The following is an 18,707-nucleotide window of genomic DNA, read 5'->3' as shown; positions in this document are numbered from 1 at the left end:
CTACCAACTAAACAACAGCCTTCCTCTCCCGTCACCAGAGCTCACTGCATCATTCAGGAGACCTAGACTTCTCTCCAGAGAACCAGTGTAGATAACGAGGGACACCAACTCCTTTTAGGCTTATATTGGATAAAGAGTGGGGGAGGGACCTGGAACTCCCAGTGTAGACCAGAGTGGCCCTGAACTCACTGAAATCCACCTACTTCAGTCTCCCTAGTGCTGGGGTTAAAGGCTGCAACACCACACCTGACAACAATGTTTCTGTCTTAATGGGGTTTACAGTTCGGTGCGGGAGACATCAACTGTGTGGAGCACTAAGCCCAATGCTGCAGAGACCCAGCATAGGGGAGGTCACGGTCATCTCCTCAGTGAATGAAGTTTGAAGTAAGCTCTAGTAAATCGTTTATCAGGCAGCCAAAGACTAGGCAGAGGACGGAGGGTATCGAGTGCGGGACAGGAAGTGTATGTGAGCAACAAAGATGGGCAGGAGGAGGGTAGGTCAATTCTGTTCCGGTCTGACGCTGCAGGAGCCGGAGTCCATTCATTTCAATCTGTCCTGACTGACCCAGCCTCAACCACAGAAGCTGAAAACGGCGGCTGGCAAGCGGGAAGGGAAACTCCAGAAGTGGTGTGCTGTGTGATTACCAAGGGAGGCGAACAGGCAGCAGCTGCCGGAGGATCTCCTAGACACTTAGGGCAAAACACAGGCTCGTCTCTTTAGACCAGATCCCGACTGGGGACAGAAACACAAGCGACGCAAGTAACCACGAGAAACCCGCTCGCTGCTGGGCGGCTGCGCACGCCCCGCTCCGGAAGCGGAAGTGCAGGCGAGGTCAGGCGAGTTCCCAGGATGGCGTCCTTCAGGGCTCTGGTGTCAGGCTGCGGGCGCCAGCTGCAAGGGTTCCTGTCAGGCCCCGCCGCGACCGGATGGTCGTGGCTTCCAGCCCGCGGCTTGAGAGAAGGTGAGTGGCGGGACCGGAACGCGGTCACGGACGCCCGCAGCCCCGGGGCGCCCTCCCCCGGCGCGAGCCGAGGTGCGGTCCGCACCGAACGCCCAAAACCCTGTCAGGCCCTGTGGCTTCACCTCCCGGCTCTTACGTCTCCCGAAAGCCAAGGAGGACTGAGAGAAAGGCCTGGCCGTTTGGGGGTCAGAAGAAAAGACAGGAGAGTTCAGAAAAGCTGTGAAGGGCTGAATGCTAATTCTCCCGTGTTTCCCAGGTCGCCGCCTCCTTGATGAAAGCATGCCTCAACCCTCCGTTTTCAGTTTCTCTTGTGCGAGTGTGGTCAGATAGTGCCGTGTGTGTGAATGTGTGCGTGTGTGAGAGTGTGTGCCGTGTGTGTGTGCGTGTGTGTGCGCCGTGTGTGAGTCTGCGTGTGTGCCGTGTGTGTGTGTGCCGTGTGTGTCTGTGCGAGTGTGTGCCGTGTGTGTGTCTGGGCCTCTGATCTGAGAGATGGCAGCCGAGGTGCAAAGGCAATTGAACAACTAAGACAGCCGCTAGTGCTAAGTGTTCTGCGTTTCATTAATATTAAATCAGGAAAAATAACCGGATGCTAGCATCAGCTGAGAGGTTACTGATGGGTGTGGAAGGGTTGTAAAGGGAGAAGCTTGGGTTCTAATGAGATGTCTGTACACTGGCCCCAATAAACGGAAGTTATCCATTTGCACGATGAAGTTCAGGGAGACTCACTACCGGAAATAGCAAAGGTACTTGGAAATTTTATGAAGCATGTTCTTCTTGAACGGGCTCGGCAAGGGATGGATCTGGCAGAGTGAAAAGGTCTTTCGTGATGTAGTCTTCCTTTTTGTTCCGTGGGAAGCATTAGTGGATGAGTGATTTGGTAAAGAAATGGTGGGACAAGGGGCTTGTTTAAAGATTCTAGCACAGTGTTGGCCAACCAGTGAGTATCAAAGTTGACAAGTAACCAGTTGGAAAGAGTAGCCATTATTGTTGGAGAGACCAGGACAAGAAAAAAGAGCCACTTAATCAAATCTAAGACTGCAGCCTCCCCAGTGATATAATTAGCAAGCATAAACCATTATAAACAACTTGGAAAAGGTCTCCTTAGTTTCAGATAGTAATTTCATTAAGAGTGACAGATAGGGGCCTGGTGACACCTTTAATCCCAGCACTCTGGAGGAGAGTTCAAGGCCAGCCTGATCAACAGAAAGAGTTCCAGGACAGCCAGGACTACATAGAGAAACCCTGCCTTGAAAAACCAATAATAAAAAAAGAAAGAACAAACAAACAACTGTTTTTGACTTTTGAGGCAGGATCTCACTGTATTTCCTTGGCTAACCTGGAACTTGTTGTGTAGATCAGGCTGCCCTTCAACTCCTGGAGATCTACCTGCCTCTGCCTCCCGAGTGTGAGCTTGGAAGCGTGAGCCACCACACAGGCGTTAGACACAGTTCTTTTTTTTTTTTTTTAATGCATGCTATGTTCTGTCTCCATGTGTCCCTGCAGGCCAGAAGAGGGCACCAGATCTCATTACAGATGGTTGTTAGCCACCATGTGGTTGCTGGGAACTGAACTCAGGACCTCTGGAAGAGCAGCCAGTGCTCTTAACCTCTGAGCCATCTCTCCAGCCCTTGGACACAGTTCTTTACTGTGTTTTTATTTGTTTGTTTTTAACTACAGTTATGTATTTTTATCGTTGAAAAGATAAAGATCAAAGGGGTTTCTTGTATGATTAGTAGTTTGTATGATGTGCAGTTCCTTTTTTTCTTTTTTTGATATGTATAATTTCTTGTATAATTAGTTGGTTTAAAACAGAAATATTGAGATTTCACTTAAGAAACTTGTTGTTTTAAACAAAGTTTTGCTAATTAGCCTTGGGTTGCCTTTAACTTTCTAGGTAGACCAAGCTGGCCTCAAACATCTGGCAGTCTCCCTGCCTCTGCCTCCCAAGTACCGGTATTATAGTCATGTACCGCCACAGCCAGCAAGAAATTTTTTAACTGGAAAGTTTGTGGAATGATGAGTTATACAATCAGTGTTTAGAGTTGTCTTGTCTACAAGTACTTGGTCACTCTCCTGTCTATTAAACACTGTTTAGACAGCCTGGTTTCAAGGCTAAATATTAAATTGAATTGATGTGCTTTTATGTGAAAGCCTTGTCGTGTTTTATATTCTTTTGAATCACCCATCTCTAAAACCTTAAATGAACCTTGTGATATTCTGCCTTTTGGTGTATCATAGACATCTGATTTTCATTGGTCTTGTTAGTATACTTGTCACTCAAATATCATTTTACACGTAACATTTAAAGGTGTGGCAAACAAGCTGATTTTCTTGCAGAAAATATGCAAGCATCTTGCTTTTCAAAGATAAAACTACATAACTGTAGCAAGAATTCATGAGGCTTGAAATCAAGAAAAGAGACTTCATGAGGACGGAGCACAGTGTTGTTGCTATAAGCTTTCAGACTAATGTATTGTTTCTCAGTCAGGCGGTCATCCATTCCCTTTCTCCCACCCCCAGAACATCTGGCAATGTCTAGAAACCTTTTTGGTTGTCACAACTGGTACTACCAGCATCTGGAGAGTGCATAGGGATACTATTATATGACTAACAACACACATGACAACTCCACACAGAGAACCAACTGGCTTAAAATGTCAGTAGTGCTGGTGTGGAGACAGCTTGACCGAAGGTTTGACAGGAGGGCCAAGCATGGTGCACACCGTTAACCCTGGCATTTGGGAAATGGGCAGAGGCAGGTGGATCTCTGGTTAGCATGGTCTACTTTGAGAGTACCAGCCAGAGCTACAAAGCCCTGTCTCTTGAGAACGGCCGTGCGTACGTGCGTATTACATAAAAACCCAAAGTGAGAGCGAGTGGGTTTTAAAAAAAGCAAGCCTGAAGGGGACAAATGAGGAAATTGTGATTTACTAAGTGCCTTTCTCCAGTAATTTACTAGGTTTTCCTTAAAACATCTGCTCCATCTTCCTTAAAGGTAGATTTTTATCTGTCTTTATTTTGAAGAATGGGGGACTCCAGTTCTAAAGACTCCATAGCTAACCTAACATCAGCTATAAGTAGGAGAGTTAAAAGCAGAGGAAGTGTCACACAAGCCAGGTGCTCCATGGCAGGGCCTCTCTTTGGTTCCCTCCTCTTCTGAAAGACTCTTGGCAGTTGACTTGCCAAAGATCATCTGGTGATTCCATCAGTGACAATGTCAGATTTAGCAGGTGTTGTGTTAAAGACTTTCTGCCCTAATACCCTTGTTTAGGAAGTGGCACCCATGACTAGAAGCCTTGAGCACATGAGTTAGCAGGCATGACCTTAAGGGAGAATGTACTGAAACGAGGAAAGGCCAAAGGGAACTTGTCTCTTTCGGTAAGCTAAGGGGCTGTCTGAGATGGTTAGCAATTCTGCCGCAAAGAACCTTGAGGAGGAGCAAGTTGGGGGTCTGTCAGATTTAAGTGCCCTGCTCCTGGGGAAAATTGGTAAGCAGCAGCGAGACTCTGAAGCCCAGGACAGAGGGACATTCTTCAGGAATTGAGGGATTGGAGAACAGGAAGGCGATTGGAGAACCGGGAAGCAATTAGAGACCCTGAAACCGGGAGCTGAGGGGTGAACTGAAGGAGCTGTTGCCTGAGAAGAGGAAGGGACGGGAAGCACAGGGCTCTGCTGCTACTGTTGGCCGAGGGCTGCCTTCAGCCCCCTCACACTCTGCCTAGATGTCAGATGCCACAGACCCTGGAGGCCTGGGCTTCTCTGGCAACCACTGCTGCAGGGCCTGCACCCTTGCCCCATCCATCTTCCCTCACGGCCTCCTGCCGCACAGCCGAGTCTTCACTGTCTGCCCGTGGGTGTGTGCCTGTCAAGGGCTTCTGCATCCTGCGCAGACTCACTGCTGCTGCCTCCAGGCTGCTAGAACTCCGTTATCTTGGACTCCATCCTGGGAGTAGTTACTGGAGGACTCACAGGACTTCTTTATGAGACACGGGCTTCATTACGGGAAGTTCCTGTACTTGTTTTACTGCCCTCCTCAAGGGCAGAGACTGCCTTACTCTGCTGCTGTTCCTCTGCCCAGGAGGTAGAGCGAGGCTGCTACCTCGTTCCTGATCTTCGTGCACACGACACAGATCATGCCATGTGTGTGCGTGTGTCCATCCTGAGAGGGTGCAGCTTTAGTTCTCTTTAGAAAGCAATTTCAGTCTGGTGGCTTACTTCATGCAGACATATCTCAGAATGCAGGGGTGGTTTTATTTTATCCCTAAGTAAGTTTTCTGTTGGTTCCTGAACCTTAGTCCAGCTTTTCTTACCCACCTCCACTTCTCTTGAATGGAGACGGGGCCAGGGACGAATGGATCTCAGGTTTTGTTTGGCTTTGCCATGTTTTTCTATGCACACTGAAAATCAATACTGTTTTTGATTCCTATCTCCTCTTTCCAGGGGCTTAAAATCTGCTGAGGGCTCTCCAGGCCCCAGCCAGTCTTCTTCCCTGCTCTAACTCGCCTCCCTGATCAATCTGTCTCCTGGGAGTTCCTTGGGTCATTCCTCTGGTTTGACAGATTGTCTCTCATAGATAAGCATCTGCCTATTGTTTTACCCACTAGCTTCTAGAAAGACACTCACTAGAGGCTGCTGTGGGAGAGCTTTTTAACAGTGGAGCTTGCCATGGGCTTTGATCTCTTTTCCAGGGGCCAGTGGGATGACTTCAGGGTTTGGGTCTTTGCCGAGAGTGATGTGTGTTTTGTTAGACTTGTTTACCTCAGGGTTAGGGCCCAAGAGCCTGGACCAAGAAGGAAACCACATGTTTGTGCTCCTTGCCCTTCATTGTCCTAGTGCTGCCTCCATGGTCCCAGAATGTGTCCCCGCTTTTGTTTCCTGAGACTTCTCAGTATATGCCTCCCTATCCGTTGTTGCTCCCATTTGGTCACCCTCTGGCCCTCCCCTAATTTGTTTTGCATAGTAACCAAGTTTTTTTTTTTTTTTTTTTTTTTTTGGTTTTTCGAGACAGGGTTCCTCTGTATTGTCTTGGAGGCTGTCCTAGAACTCGCTTTGTAGACCAGGCTGGCCTCGAACTCACAGAGATCCACCTGCCTCTGCCTCCCGAGTGCTGGGATTAAAGGTGTGCGCCACCAACGCCCGGCGTAACCAAGTTTCTAGGGTAGCTGGGGTCTCCTGGGCTGGAGATGTGCTCTCCTGCTCTCCCTGGACCCCTGTGTGGGCCTTTCTGCAGTGCACATCGTGGTGACCTTCCCTCTGCAGCTGTGCTGGCTTCTAGGCTGATAACCAGGTTGAGTCTCACCCACATCCCGTTCATGGCTTGGTCTCTGCTCGGGACAAGTAGAACCGTGTGTGAGGTGACGCAGTTTCTTGTACACAAGGAACCTACAGTGTTCTCCAGAGAAAGCCTCTGGGCTGCTCTGGCCATTGTTTCACTTATGTGTCTGGAGTTGGTCATGGAAGGCTCTCAGTTTGGTTGTTTGGAGTAATGATTCTTTAGGAATGGTTTGCCCAGAAAACAAACGAGGAATGATTCCAGGCAGCCTGTGTTCAATTAGGTGTCGGTCATAGAGCTCACTGGTCACAGATGCTGACATGGGCTCGGTTGGGTCAGCGTTGCCTTTTTTTCTTAGGCTCTTCTCTTATTTATATTATGGTTTTGCAGAAGCAATGCATGTTTATTTTAGAAAATAGAGCAGGCAAAAAGAAGAAACATGTATACCACCTTCCACCTGAGGCACAGCCGGGTCTCTGACATACACTCTAGAGTGGGTGTGAGCCTCCTGCAGCCCATGGTCAATTGTGTAATTGCAGGTAGATGTTTCTCCTAGAGAGAGATCTTTAGCTCCTGCTGAATTCTCAAAGTCAAGGACCTTAGGCACTTTTCTAATCTATATTCCTTCTTGTGTTAGCCAGAGCTAAGCCAAACTAACCTGTGGTAGCCAAACTACTTGGTAAGCAGAGTTTTAGTATCTGAAGAGATGGTTTGCAGGCTGTATGGGCTCAAGCTCCCTACTGTAGCAGCTAGCCGTCGAAGGAGACAGTGGTGGTTATGTCACCCCTTAAACATAGCATTTATTGAGCATTTGCTGTGTACCAGTTCCATGCTGGCAGCTGTGGCTCTTTCTAAACACGCCAGGAAATGGGAGACTCTCCAAGAGCAGTTGCTGTGTGTAAGCTGGCAGCTCCGATTGCCGTTGGCTTTGTCATTCCATGTCCTAGGTGAGATGGGAAATGTGTGTCCCCTGACAGATGTGTGCAGCTGATGCTCTTGCCTCCACTTCTCTCCTGCCCACCACAGGCATCAGAGACCATGCGTTGCCTTCAGTGTAGAAGAGCAGTGTTCCCTGAAGCCCTGCTGATGCTGTCTTCGGGCTCCTGATTGCTACCTCTTCCACCCCTTTCTCTGGTGTGACAATAGAACATGACCCTTCAGGGAGACATGAAAAGGATGTAGCCAGTTTCATGCAGTCTTGGCACAGGATTCTCAGGATACGTTTTGGGTTGGATTTGTCTCCGTGAAAAGCCACCACTGGAACACAGATAGTCCTGTGTTTTAGGTTGCAAACCCTTCAACATCAAAGCCACTTTGGTCTGATTCAGATTGTAAAGGGACATGTGTAAGAGGCCCTTCTGGTCACTTCAGGCCTGCTGTTCCAAAAGCTCTCAGCTATTTTTGCTACATAGGATAGGATCTTGCCCCTCTTTGCTTAAAGTCTTTGAGGCCTGGGCTACAAAGTAAGACTGTTTCAAACTTACACCAGTTTTCCTGCCGCAGCTATTCAGTTTGCCAATTCTAGACAGAATCAGGGTGAATCTCAGCTTCAAAGGGCAAAAACCAGCATGGAGACCCTTAATCGCAGGGAGATGCTGCACCCTGAGCACCCCAGGCTTGCCCACAGCCAGCCTCAAGGGCATAGAGTCTTGGCACTTGGGGGTGAACCTTGCCCACTTTCTGTCCCAGGCAGGGACCGTGGGAGAGTACAGGCTGCAGGCTCCTCTCCTTTGCCTGTGTAGAATTTGAGCCGTTATTTGAAACTCCCTGTTCCTTATTAAATGGCTGACCTAATTTTCCCCCTTTATCTCTGTAGTGGTGGAGATCCAAGAAGGGAAGACAACTGTGGTAAGTATCACTGCGCTGCGCTGGCCACTAACGGCCTCCTTAACGCTCGGAGCCGCCTGGCTGCTCCTCTCAGGGAGGGAGGGAGGGAGGGAGGGAGGGAGGTCCAATCTGGACTCCTGGCTCCAGGATCTGCTCCCTCTGAGACCATCAGTTTTGAAGTCTATTTTCCGGGCTGTGTGCCGTAATGTGGTTAATCAAGAGCCGTCGCTATGCCTGCACTGAGGTATCTGTTACTTGATTGAAGTGACCTTTTGTATGACACAGTCCCAGAGGCCTTTTCTAATACTTTCTCTGGCAGGTGACAGATCAGTTTCCCAAAGGGGAAACTAAGGCAGGGTTGCAGGCCTTTAGAAGCAGAGTTAGTTGGCCCTGAGCCAGGGCCTGGACTTCTGGTCCTTGCTTTCTGTCTAGAAAGTGTATGTACCCTTAAGAGCTGGCAGTCCCTAGGCCCTAACTTCCTGGCTGGCACCCTGGTTGTCTCGGTGAGAAAGCTGGAGTGAAGGACTCTTCCACCCTGCCCCTCCCTCACTGGGCCGTCACCTCCCCTGGGGAGTCAGTCATGGGGCCTAGATTATCCCATAATCCTTAAAAGACAGCCTTGTTTTCACATGGCCTCCTCTGCCTCCAAGACATTCTCAGCCACCTCTCAGAGCTCCCAGAAGGCTCAGGAACTTCCATGTCACCCAGGGGCTTAACCTCTCTGGCAGCCAGACCATATAGGCCTCCCCCAGGCTGTCTTCTACCCAGGAGAAATCCAGTCATTCTCCTAGAATTCCTCCTTGTCCTTTCTACTGGTTGGCCTCCACCTAAGGCTTACTTTTTAGGGGACTGCATCCCCTTTGGGCATCTAGGTCTCTCATTAAAACCTAAGACAGTCTGGGCATGATTGTGCATGTCTGTAATCTCAGTACTTGAAGAATTGGGAGTTCCAGGCTCTCCTCAGCTCAATAGTGAGTTCAACACAAGCCTGGGCTCCATGAGACCCTGTCTCAAATGACAAAAAGCATTCATCCTATAAACTTGATGCTTTTGTTTTTCAAGACAGTGTTTCTCTGCAGCCCTGGCTGTGCGGAACTCACTCTGTAGACGAGGCTGCCCTCAAACTCAAGAGATCTGCCTACGTCTGCCTCCAGAGTGCTAGGAATAAAGGTGTGTGCCACCACACCCAGCCTGACAGGAGACTTTCGAAGTGGCATCTTGCTTCTGCTTTTCTGGGTACAGACAGAGTGCTCAGTGCTAAGAGAGTGCCCCCTACCCACTGCATCTCTGCTGACGTGCTAATGGGCCCCGCCTTCTTCCTGGCTTAGCAGAATGTCCCTTATTCTTCTGTTGACTATGTCCACTTCCCCTTGAAGACTGGCAGACTTCAGAACCAGCTAGTAGTTCACCACCAATAACAGCATCTCTAAGAGAAGCAAACGTGGTAGACATTCAGAATCGAAGGCTGGCTTCCCAGTCAATGGTGCTGTCCACATCTGACTTTGAAGTGCAGAGAGGGCTTTCATGTGAGCATGGGTCTGCTGTTTGTAGAGGAACATGGAGACACTGCGGCCCTGTCAGGTGCTGCTGTGACTGACTGTGGGTGCGTGGTCTCCAAAATCAGATCTGACCGCAGCAGCGCTAAGTTGTGGGAGTTAGATGAACTGGTACATGTGAACCATTCTTAGTGCAGAAGCAGCCTAATAACAGTAGCCAATGAGCAGTGGCTCTCTCCTGGGGCCCACTAGGCCTCCCATGCACCTGCAGATTTTCCCTGCCCACAGCTTCCTTCTGACGTGCTTGGAGTTGCCATGGTAGAAGTGGGGGTGGAGGGTGGTGCCTGACATAGCTGAGCAGAACTTCCAGGCTTCCTCAGCCCAGGGGACAGGATTAGTTTTGTTCTTGTGCCTCTCAAATCCACCCCAGCCATGTTCTTAGGCTCAGCCTCAGCGTGGCCTGCAAAGCTCCCCCTGCAATTGGAGCGGACTCCCAGATCATCGCTTTAGTACACGTAGCCATTCCAAGGCTGGGTCACAGGGTATAGTCATGACATGAAGGTCATGCCACACGTGGCCTCTGCAGGGTGTTTGAAAGGTGTTATCCAAGATGATAGAGGTAAAGAGAGCTGTAATCCCATAACAAAGGCAAGAGATTCACTGCAAATATGAGGCCCACTTGGTCTAACAAGATCGAAGCCAGCTAAGCCTACCTAGTGGGACCCTGGTTTGTTTTCTAGGAGGCCCATGTTTTCTGTTTGTTTGCGGAGGAAGGGAGGAGCAACCATGCACAGACACCCACTTGTCTGGCTGTTCCCAGTGACTGGCGTTCTTTGTTGTGAGGGTTCCCCTGTGCATCCTTGCTAGATGCCCATCATACCCTTTCCTCCAGCTGTCCAGTCAGAAATGTCTAGTCAGAAATGGCCTCAGACATGGCCCGACGGGAAAAACCCTGTTACTGGAACCTGCTAGCACAGGTCCGGCTCTGTCCCATAAAGCGGGAAGCAGTGCTCTCTGCAGATGGCGTAGAGAGTGGGTGGGCGCTTTCTTTGAACAGGGAATCTCTACCATCTGGCACTTTTTGCATGTGTGTGTCTGGTTGTCTGCTTGTGTACATGTGCATACAGGTGCCCTTGGAGGCCGGGAGAGGGCATCAGATTCCCCCGGAACTGGGGTTCTGGGAAAGCAAAGGCCAGTCCTCTGCAAGAGCAGCGGGTGCTCTTAGCTGCTGAGCATCTCCCGCCCATTGGAGCTTTCAGCCATGCGCCTGTGTCACCTTTCCCAGGTGCAGGAGGAAGCCCTAGGGTTCAGGTGTTTTATTGTGCTTTGTTGAGGAAGGGAAGGTAGCATTCAGTTGATGTGGCAAACCCTTCCCTCTAGTTCAGCAGTTCTCAAACTGTGGGTCACAACTCCCAAAGGTACTTACATTACAATTCATAACAGGAGCAAGATTGGTTATGAAGTAACATCAAAAATAATGTTGTGGCTAGGGGTCACCACCACATGGAGAACTGTGTTAAAGGTCACAGCATTAGGAAGGTTAAGAACTATTACTCTACTTACCACTTTATATGTCTGTCTGATATCATCATTGCTTTGTTTTTTTGAGGCAAGAGTCTTACCATGTAACCCCTGCCGACTTAGAACTTTACTGTGCAGCCCAGGCTAGCCTTGAACTTCCACTTTTCCTGCCTCTGCCACCCACTGCTGGGCTTACAGGTGTGCATCACTTACCTGGCCACCAAGCCACGTCCCTGTGGCCAAGGCCCAGCAGAGAGCAGCTATAGAAAATCACCACGCAGGCAGACCTGTCAGCTGCTGCCATGAGACCCCCGGAAGTAAGCTTGACTGGTATTCTTTTGGTGTGTGCTCAGAGTTAAAGTCCTGTATGCCTGGCCCAGGCTCTCACACTGGTTTTCTTTTTCCCTTGTAGATTGAAGGCCGAATCACAGAAACTCCCCAGGCAACTCCAAACCCCCCTAACCCCTCAGGCCAGTGCCCCATCTGCCGTTGGAACCTGAAGCACAAATATAACTATGAGGTGAGTGTGACCGTGAAGACCATCACCCTGCATCCACTGGGGCCAGAGTCCTCTTACCTGGAGCCTTGTCCTCAGGTAGTGACAGCTGCGTTTCACATGGCCACCAGAGACAATGGACCTGAAATCTGACTGTGTGGTAGACTCTAAGAGACTTTGAGGATCCCGGGCTGCAGGCTGGAGAGAAAGCCCAGTGGTTAAGAGCACTGGCTGCTCTCCCAGAGGACAGGGGTTCAGCTCCCAGGGGATCCACGCCCTCTTCTGGCCTCCACAGGCAGTGCATGTACATGGTATTTGTACATGTGTGCCCCCAAAATACCTACATGCATGAGACAATCTCAAAAATAGAAATGTAAAGATGTACGGGGCTGGGGAGAAAGCTCTGCGGTAAAGAGCATTTGTTTGCTGCTCTTGCAGTGGACATTAGTTCTGCTCCCAGCACACAAACGGCCCCTCAAAACCACCCACAACTCCAGTTCCAGAGTATCCAGTGCCCTCATGTCCCCCAAGGATACTGAGTAAGCATGCAGTGTACATGTATACATGCTGGCAACCTCTTATACACGTACATGTTTTAAAGGTAAATTGTTGCTCCTACAACTCAGCCTCAGAGCGACTTGGGCATTTGTAAAGCTCTCACAGGCTGCGGAGCTGGAAACATGGAGTTCATGGACTGCTTCAGCAGGGCCGAGGTAGTTCTCACAGGAAGGAAATCAGGTTAGGATCTGGCTCTCTCCCCAAGGTCATGAGGCCTACAGACACATCTTAGTCTCCACAGTGCAGCTCCAGACCACCCTTCTGGGCAAGGAGGTGATCATGAACATACCCAGCACAGGCAGCATGAGTAGGGGCCTGCTCCAATAGGCCATGACCTGAGCAGTCACGGGCATATTAACTTACTTTGTTTGGATCGTTTTCCGAGACAGGGTTTTCTGTGTAGCCCTGACTATCCTGGGAGTAGCTCTGCAGTCCAGGTTGACCTTGAGCTCAGAGATCCTCCTGCCTCCCAAGTGCTGGGAGTAAAGGTGTGGGCCACCACTGCCAGGCATCACTTTTTTTTTCTTTTGAGGAATGTGTGTATGTGTGAAGGAACAGATACCACAGCACACTCATGGAGGTCAGTTTTCTCCTTCCTTCATGTGAATCCTAGGGATCAATCTCAGGTAGTCAGGCATAGCAATTTCTGTATTGACTGAGCCATCTTTCCTGCCCTTAGGCTTCTAATTGACTCCATGAAGTGGGGACTTCATCCTTGCTTTGCAGTGAGGGAACCCTGGACATGAAGAAGTTAATAACCTTCCCACACTAAGTATCAGGCTGGGAAGCCAGGCAGAGCCCATGTTGTGCTAACTCCTACCCTGCAGAGAAGACAGGGCCTAGTCAGTCCTGGGTACCCACACTTGTTCTTCAGAGTTCTCACTGTGGCATGGGCACTCTTTTGGGGGTTCCAGGTGATTCCAGCTCTGGGCCAGTTTGACCTGTGTGTTGTCCTAGATCCCCTCTAAGGCACAGGATGGCTAAGGGCAGAGATCCTGGTCAGATGATGAATGCAGGAAGATCTGAACAGAGTGACCCAACTAATCTCCTGGGCTGGGGACCTTGGCTTCAGTCCACCCCCAAGTGTGGGGGCGGGGCATGACTCTCACCCTGTCCTGTTTCATCTGAAAATAAGGGCCTACAGTACAGAAGGCTGAGTTCAGAGCTCTGGTCTCATGGATGTCAGTGAATATACTGGCTGCTTGTAATCCCAGCTGCAGATAGGGAGGCAGAGCCCACACCTGCCCAGCCGTTTCCAGGAAAGAAATGTAATCCTCTCCAAGGTAAAGGCTGAAGCTGTTTTTCCTTTTTTCCCTTTCTACTTGGAGCACTGTTGACCCACGCTGTGCTGCTGTCGCCTGGCCTGGCGCCTGCAGTGAAGGTTGCAGAGGATGCCAGCCAGCAAGTTAGCTGTGCGTCAGTCCAACTCTGCTACCTGCTTCTGAAGAGTTGGGCCTCAGGGTCCCCGGGAGCTGTCCAGTGACTAAAACAGATTTGCAGTTACACAGCAAGGCAGCCAAGGCAGCAATTTAGTAACGGGACAAAGGCTGGCATTGGGCCCTAGTAGGGACGAGTTTACTTAATCCATTGAGTCAAGCATGGCGGGAGAGAGGGTTTCTTATCAGCTTGCTAGGTGTGTGACCAGGAAGCCCAAGGACCCATCCCATCTGGATCAGGGAAGACGGACTGGACTTCAGACCGCCTCCCTTTCTCTCCGCTTGGTGCCTGCCAGGCAGCTGAGCAGGAGCAGCAGGCGAGCGCTGTCTGTATGCGCTCTACCTGTGCCTTCTGGAGTCTGGGGCTGGGATGGGACAGGCGTTGCCTCTCGTGGAAATACTTTACATGACCCATCCCAGCCGAGGAAAGTGATCGGTGACCAAAGACATGTTATCTGTTTATTTAATTGTTTGGGTTTATTTTGGTTTTGTTTGTTTTGAGACAGGATTTCTCTGTATAACAGCTCTTTGCCATTCCACAACTTGCTCTGTATACCAGGTGAACCCACAAAGATCCATTTGCCTCGGCCTCCCCAAAGCTGGCATTAACTAAAGCTGAGGGCCACCACTGCCTGGGGTGTTTTTGGTTTTGAGACAGGATTTCTCTGTGTATCCCTGGCTGACCTGGCACTCGCTCTGTAGACCAGGCTGGCCTCGAACTCAGAGATCTGCTTGCCTCTGCCTCCCAAATGCTGGGATTCAAGGTGTGCACTACAACTCCCTGGCAAACTGCCAGACATCTTACTCCCAAGAAATACTGGTGGCAAAACACTCACTAGAGCATTTCTGGTCTCACCTGATGTGTCAGAAGATGTCTGGGGAGGTGCTGGGAGCCCGTTGTTAGCAGTGGGAAATAGGAACCCCACTGAGGTATCCTGTGGGACGCCTGAGGCCCACAGTCCTGGTTCCCAGCGCACAAGGAACCCAGCTGACCCAGCTCCCGTTTCGTTCTCGCTAGGATGTGTTGCTGCTCAGGCAATTCATCCGACCTCATGGAGGCATGCTGCCCCGGACTGTCACAGGCTTGTGCCTGGAGGAGCACCGAAAGGTCGAGGAGTGTGTGAAGATGGCGCACCGAGCAGGTCAGAGGCCCCACCGCAGAGAGGGGTGGGGACTGCAGGAAGAGCTGAGAGAGCAGCCGTGAGCAGAACAGCGATTCTGTGCCCCTGGCCCTCTCAGAACTGTGCAGACTGACTATGTGTTCTTGCACTCAGGTCTATTCCCAGACCACAGGCCACGGCTTCCAGAAGGGTCATCACCAAAGAAGAAACCCACGCTCAACCGGTAAGGAAACATGAGCCCAAGTGACCCATGGGTCTCACTGCATTCGGGGAGCTTGTCTCGTGGCTGTCACAGCAGCCCAAGTGCATACCCCCATCTTTCCCACCACAGCTATGCTATCTACCCCCTCCTCCCCCACCCATGCCTCTCCTCTCGTCTGTTCTAGAGGCTGCTGGTTGGGCATTAGATATGTTAATCCTTGTTGATGACATCACACTGCATTGCTATGAAACTTTCAGTATCACAGCTCTCTCCAACACCGGTCATTACAGGGCAGGGCCAGGCCTTAGCCACGGAGGCCTGTCTGGGATAAGGCCTCTGTACGCAGCATTGCATCAGGGCAACCTGCATATAGGCTCAGTCAGCAGCAGTGCTCCCTGGAGGCATGCAGTTAACAGCTTACACAACTTCCTTGGCATCTTGTGCTATCCTGCAGTCTTAGGGGGAAGAGATGGGAGTCAGCCCTCCAGCAGCAACGGGGTAGTTAGGCCCCCTGCAGTGAGAACAGATGCTCACCTAACATTTAGGCAGCTATCCTGTTGCAGGTTCCCCATCAATGTCATCGCTCTCACAGGCAATTGGATCTATAAATCCCTTGTCGAGAGAAGAGCTGGGTCTGTAAAATTGATTTTGTAGTTTCGCCTCCACCGGCTCCTCCTCCCAGTGTATCAAGCCGCCTCTGCTGATAGTGAGAACCAGATACTCTGCAGGGTGACTGAGGCTTAGCAAGCCCCCACAAACCTTGCAGAGATCCCTACCAGAGGCCAGGTGGATGCTGGGAGGCCAGGTTGCTGAGCAGAGGGTGTGAGCTGGGCTAACACAGGCTTGCTTCTTTTTCCCTTGCCTCCCCTGTTCCTAGATGCTGAGCGGTGCTGGGCTGGGCTCTCTGCCAGCAGCCCCAAGGAGCAGTGCATGCTCTGGTCCATTTGGGGCTTGAGCCCACCCCCATCTGGCTTTTAAGAGACAGCAGCAAGCCTGAGGACACAATCCATCCTGCCCTCAGGCCTTTGAAGCTAGGCCAGGCTCCCTCCCTCACGTCCGGTGTCCTTAAGTGAGACACGGGATTGATGATGTGTGGGGCTCTTGAGTTGCAAAGGCCATCCTGGGGGAGGGGAAGCCTGGCTCAGGAGGTACTGAGCCCTGCTCAAGGGATGCTGTGACCTCACCCAAAGGTCCCTAGTCTGCATTCAAGGGCCTAGGCCCTGCTCACTCCCATGGCCTCAGCACCCTGGTGCAGAGGTGTCTTCCTGGCAGAAGGGATGGCCTCCCCTTTTCACTTCCTGTGCACAGGGGTGCAGACCAGTCCGTGCTCAGAAGATACAGAAAGGGGTGATTTAGAGAAGGCTGAGTTCTAACTAGAGCTGAGGTGTTCACAGAGGGCTGAGTGGATGCCACCCAAACCACTGTCAGGTGGCTGCTCTGTGTGGCATCAGGCCCAAGGCTCGCTGAAGGACAGCTGAGGAGGACAGCTCTGGAGAGTCTGGTCAGCTGGGGTCTTCTGAAGTCCTTGAGTCCTGGTGCACACCCTGTTTCATGGGCCTGCTCCCAGACCCCCTCTTCAGTCTCTCTATTGGGACTGGAAGAGGCCAGCACAAGGGCCAGCTGCTGGTGGGGGCCCCTGCTAAAATAGGCTGTTGTCCTAGAACCATGACCATGGGGACAGCAGCCCCTGTGCAGGCAGAACGCCCGCCAATTGGGAAAGGCCTTGTCTTCCTGCCTCCTGGGCCCAGCACACACTGGGTCAATCCAGGATGGGCCCTGGGGTGTTCCTTCTATATAAAGCCATCAGCCAAAGACCAAGGTCCAGAGGAGCCTGGTGCAAAGACATGCATGAGTCAGCAATGCTTTTTTTCTGCCAAAGATTTCAGCCAAAAAATTTTTTAAATTTATGCCAGGAATACTAGTTTTCAATTAGGAAGCTTTTCCTTGAGGGTCTCTGGATTCGGCCAGGGCAAGCCTTAACCTCCCAGAACACAGGAGGGCCCTGGCCTTTGTGACTGAACTTTGTGGATGAAGGATGGGTTTTCTGGTCAGGAGCCAGGTTTCATTATGCGCAGAGTAAACCCCAATCTTGGTGCTGCGAGCCACTTTTCCAGGAACAATCTGGGCCCAGGCTATCCCCAAAGGAGGCCAGAGGACCATGTGTGGCCCCCATCTTTCCCTGCCCGCTCCCACTTACAGGAACCCAATGTGTTCACCCCTTGCTTCCCATCAGTTGGGTGAGGGGTGGGGTCCTGCACCAGTGTGGTGCCCTGAGCAGTTCCCTGGAGGCTGGGGTGTGTAGAGTAGCCAAGTGGGGACGAACAGAGCACAGGCTTCCTCCGCCTTTATCCTTCCCTGGGCTCGGCCTTTTCCCTGAGTGTACATGACACTGACAAGTTAGCAAGATCAAGGGAACTGGGCCTGGGCTGCCTGACTCTGCCTGACCCTGGACACACACTTGGATAAGCAAGAGCCCATCCATCTGTTTACAAAACAGCAGTGTCTTCCAGGAAAACCCGCTGCCCTTTGAGAAGGAGAACTTGTGAAAGATGCTGCAGCCTAACCCTGGGGTCAGTGCCCTCCTCCTCCTCTCCTTCCCAGCACGTCAACCTCATTGTGTTTCCTCTGCAGCTACCTGACTCGCTGGGCTCCCAGCTCTGTCAAGCCCATCTACAAAAAAGGGCCCCGTTGGAATAAGGTGGGTATGGCCGTGGGGTCACCACTCCTGAAGGACAATGTCAACTACTCAAGGAGGCCTTTGAAGCTCCTTCATTAGTGGAAGCCCTGCAGCTGAAGATCCTGACTGGAACCTTCCACGTGATGCACTGGCCCCTCCCACCAGAAACCCTGCCCTCCACACACTGCATGGGGACTCTGGGACTATTTCTGTTCCCTGGATCAGCCCAGCCAGCATTGGGAGGCAGGGCAGGCAGGAGCTGGGTCTCCCGGCCTGTGGTCTTCTGTCTGGGGCTGAGATGGGGGCAAGGACAGGAGTCTTACGCATAGAATGGATGAAGCAGCTCTCGGCTTCCCCGTGTGGTCACTGCTTGGAAGTGTGGGCCCGTGCTGACTGTCTTGTGTATGGCGCTGCTGGCCTCTGAGTGGGCCCTTTCTGTGACTGGAGTGGATCCATGTTCCACACAGGTGCCTGTCCTCTGCCGACAGCACCACACTCTAGCTGAGGGCCTAACCCACAGTAGCTGTTGGGTGAGTCCAGGCACCTGAGCAGGCCCTGACCCTGCCTTCGCCCCCGTTCCCGCTGTCCACACTGGGGTCTCCTTCATTAACACATCCCTGGTTGCTGCCTCAGTACAGAGTTAGGATTCCTGGCTCAGTGGGCCGGCCTTTCAGAGCCACGTCAATAGGTGGGGGACAAAATGACAAAAGAATGAGAGAACAAACAAGCCAGATTGTTGAACTTTATGAAAATAACGTTTAGAGTCCACATGCATGCCCAGACTGCGCCTCCTACAGCATGAAGGGCAAGTCCATGTTCTTCTCGCCCGTGCCCACGTAGATGTAGCCATAGCTCTTGGTGCGGGGGGCGTGGTAGAAGGTGAGGCCTGGCCAGAGCAGGCTGCGCAGCACCACCAGCGAGTTGCCCCTTTCCATCTGGATGCTCCAGGATCCTGGAGGGAGGAGACAGGCGCGGTGAGGCCTGGGCCGAGGAAGCCGCTGTGATCCCGGCTCCCATAGCCGTTTTGTTGCTCGTTATGCCACGGGGAAGATGACGGAAGACGTGCATGCCAAGTTAGGGCTTAGTGGACAGGCAGACAGAGTGGCTCCTTCCCCTCGCACTGAGTAGAATCGCCGTGA

The 18,707-nt window shown here is 51.4% G+C and overlaps 1 protein-coding gene across 1 annotated transcript; it reads left to right on the top strand.

Annotated features, from left to right (window-relative positions):
* The first annotated feature begins 810 nt into the window (after positions 1 to 810).
* LOC121133273 (28S ribosomal protein S18a, mitochondrial) lies at positions 811 to 17,912 on the top strand. Its single transcript, XM_040729320.1, has 6 exons — positions 811 to 962; positions 8,051 to 8,082; positions 11,491 to 11,598; positions 14,587 to 14,710; positions 14,843 to 14,912; positions 17,523 to 17,912. Exons 1-6 carry the CDS (start codon positions 851 to 853, stop codon positions 17,665 to 17,667), a joined length of 591 nt encoding a protein of 196 aa, XP_040585254.1. The 5' UTR covers positions 811 to 850; the 3' UTR covers positions 17,668 to 17,912.
* The last annotated feature ends 795 nt before the right edge of the window (positions 17,913 to 18,707 follow it).

This window comes from Mesocricetus auratus, unplaced genomic scaffold (genome assembly GCF_017639785.1).
Source record: "Mesocricetus auratus isolate SY011 unplaced genomic scaffold, BCM_Maur_2.0 Super-Scaffold_100021, whole genome shotgun sequence".
Taxonomy (NCBI): domain Eukaryota; kingdom Metazoa; phylum Chordata; class Mammalia; order Rodentia; family Cricetidae; genus Mesocricetus; species Mesocricetus auratus.
This window is presented reverse-complemented; position numbering and strand designations above follow the sequence as displayed.

Coding starts and splice junctions, on each gene's coding strand:
- LOC121133273 (XM_040729320.1), top strand. CDS start 851: ATGGCGTCCTTCAGGGCTCTGGTGTCAGGCTGCGGGCGCCAGCTGCAA. Junction 963..8,050: donor AGCCCGCGGCTTGAGAGAAG/GTGAGTGGCGGG, acceptor TTATCTCTGTAG/TGGTGGAGATCCAAGAAGGG. Junction 14,711..14,842: donor GAAGATGGCGCACCGAGCAG/GTCAGAGGCCCC, acceptor TCTTGCACTCAG/GTCTATTCCCAGACCACAGG.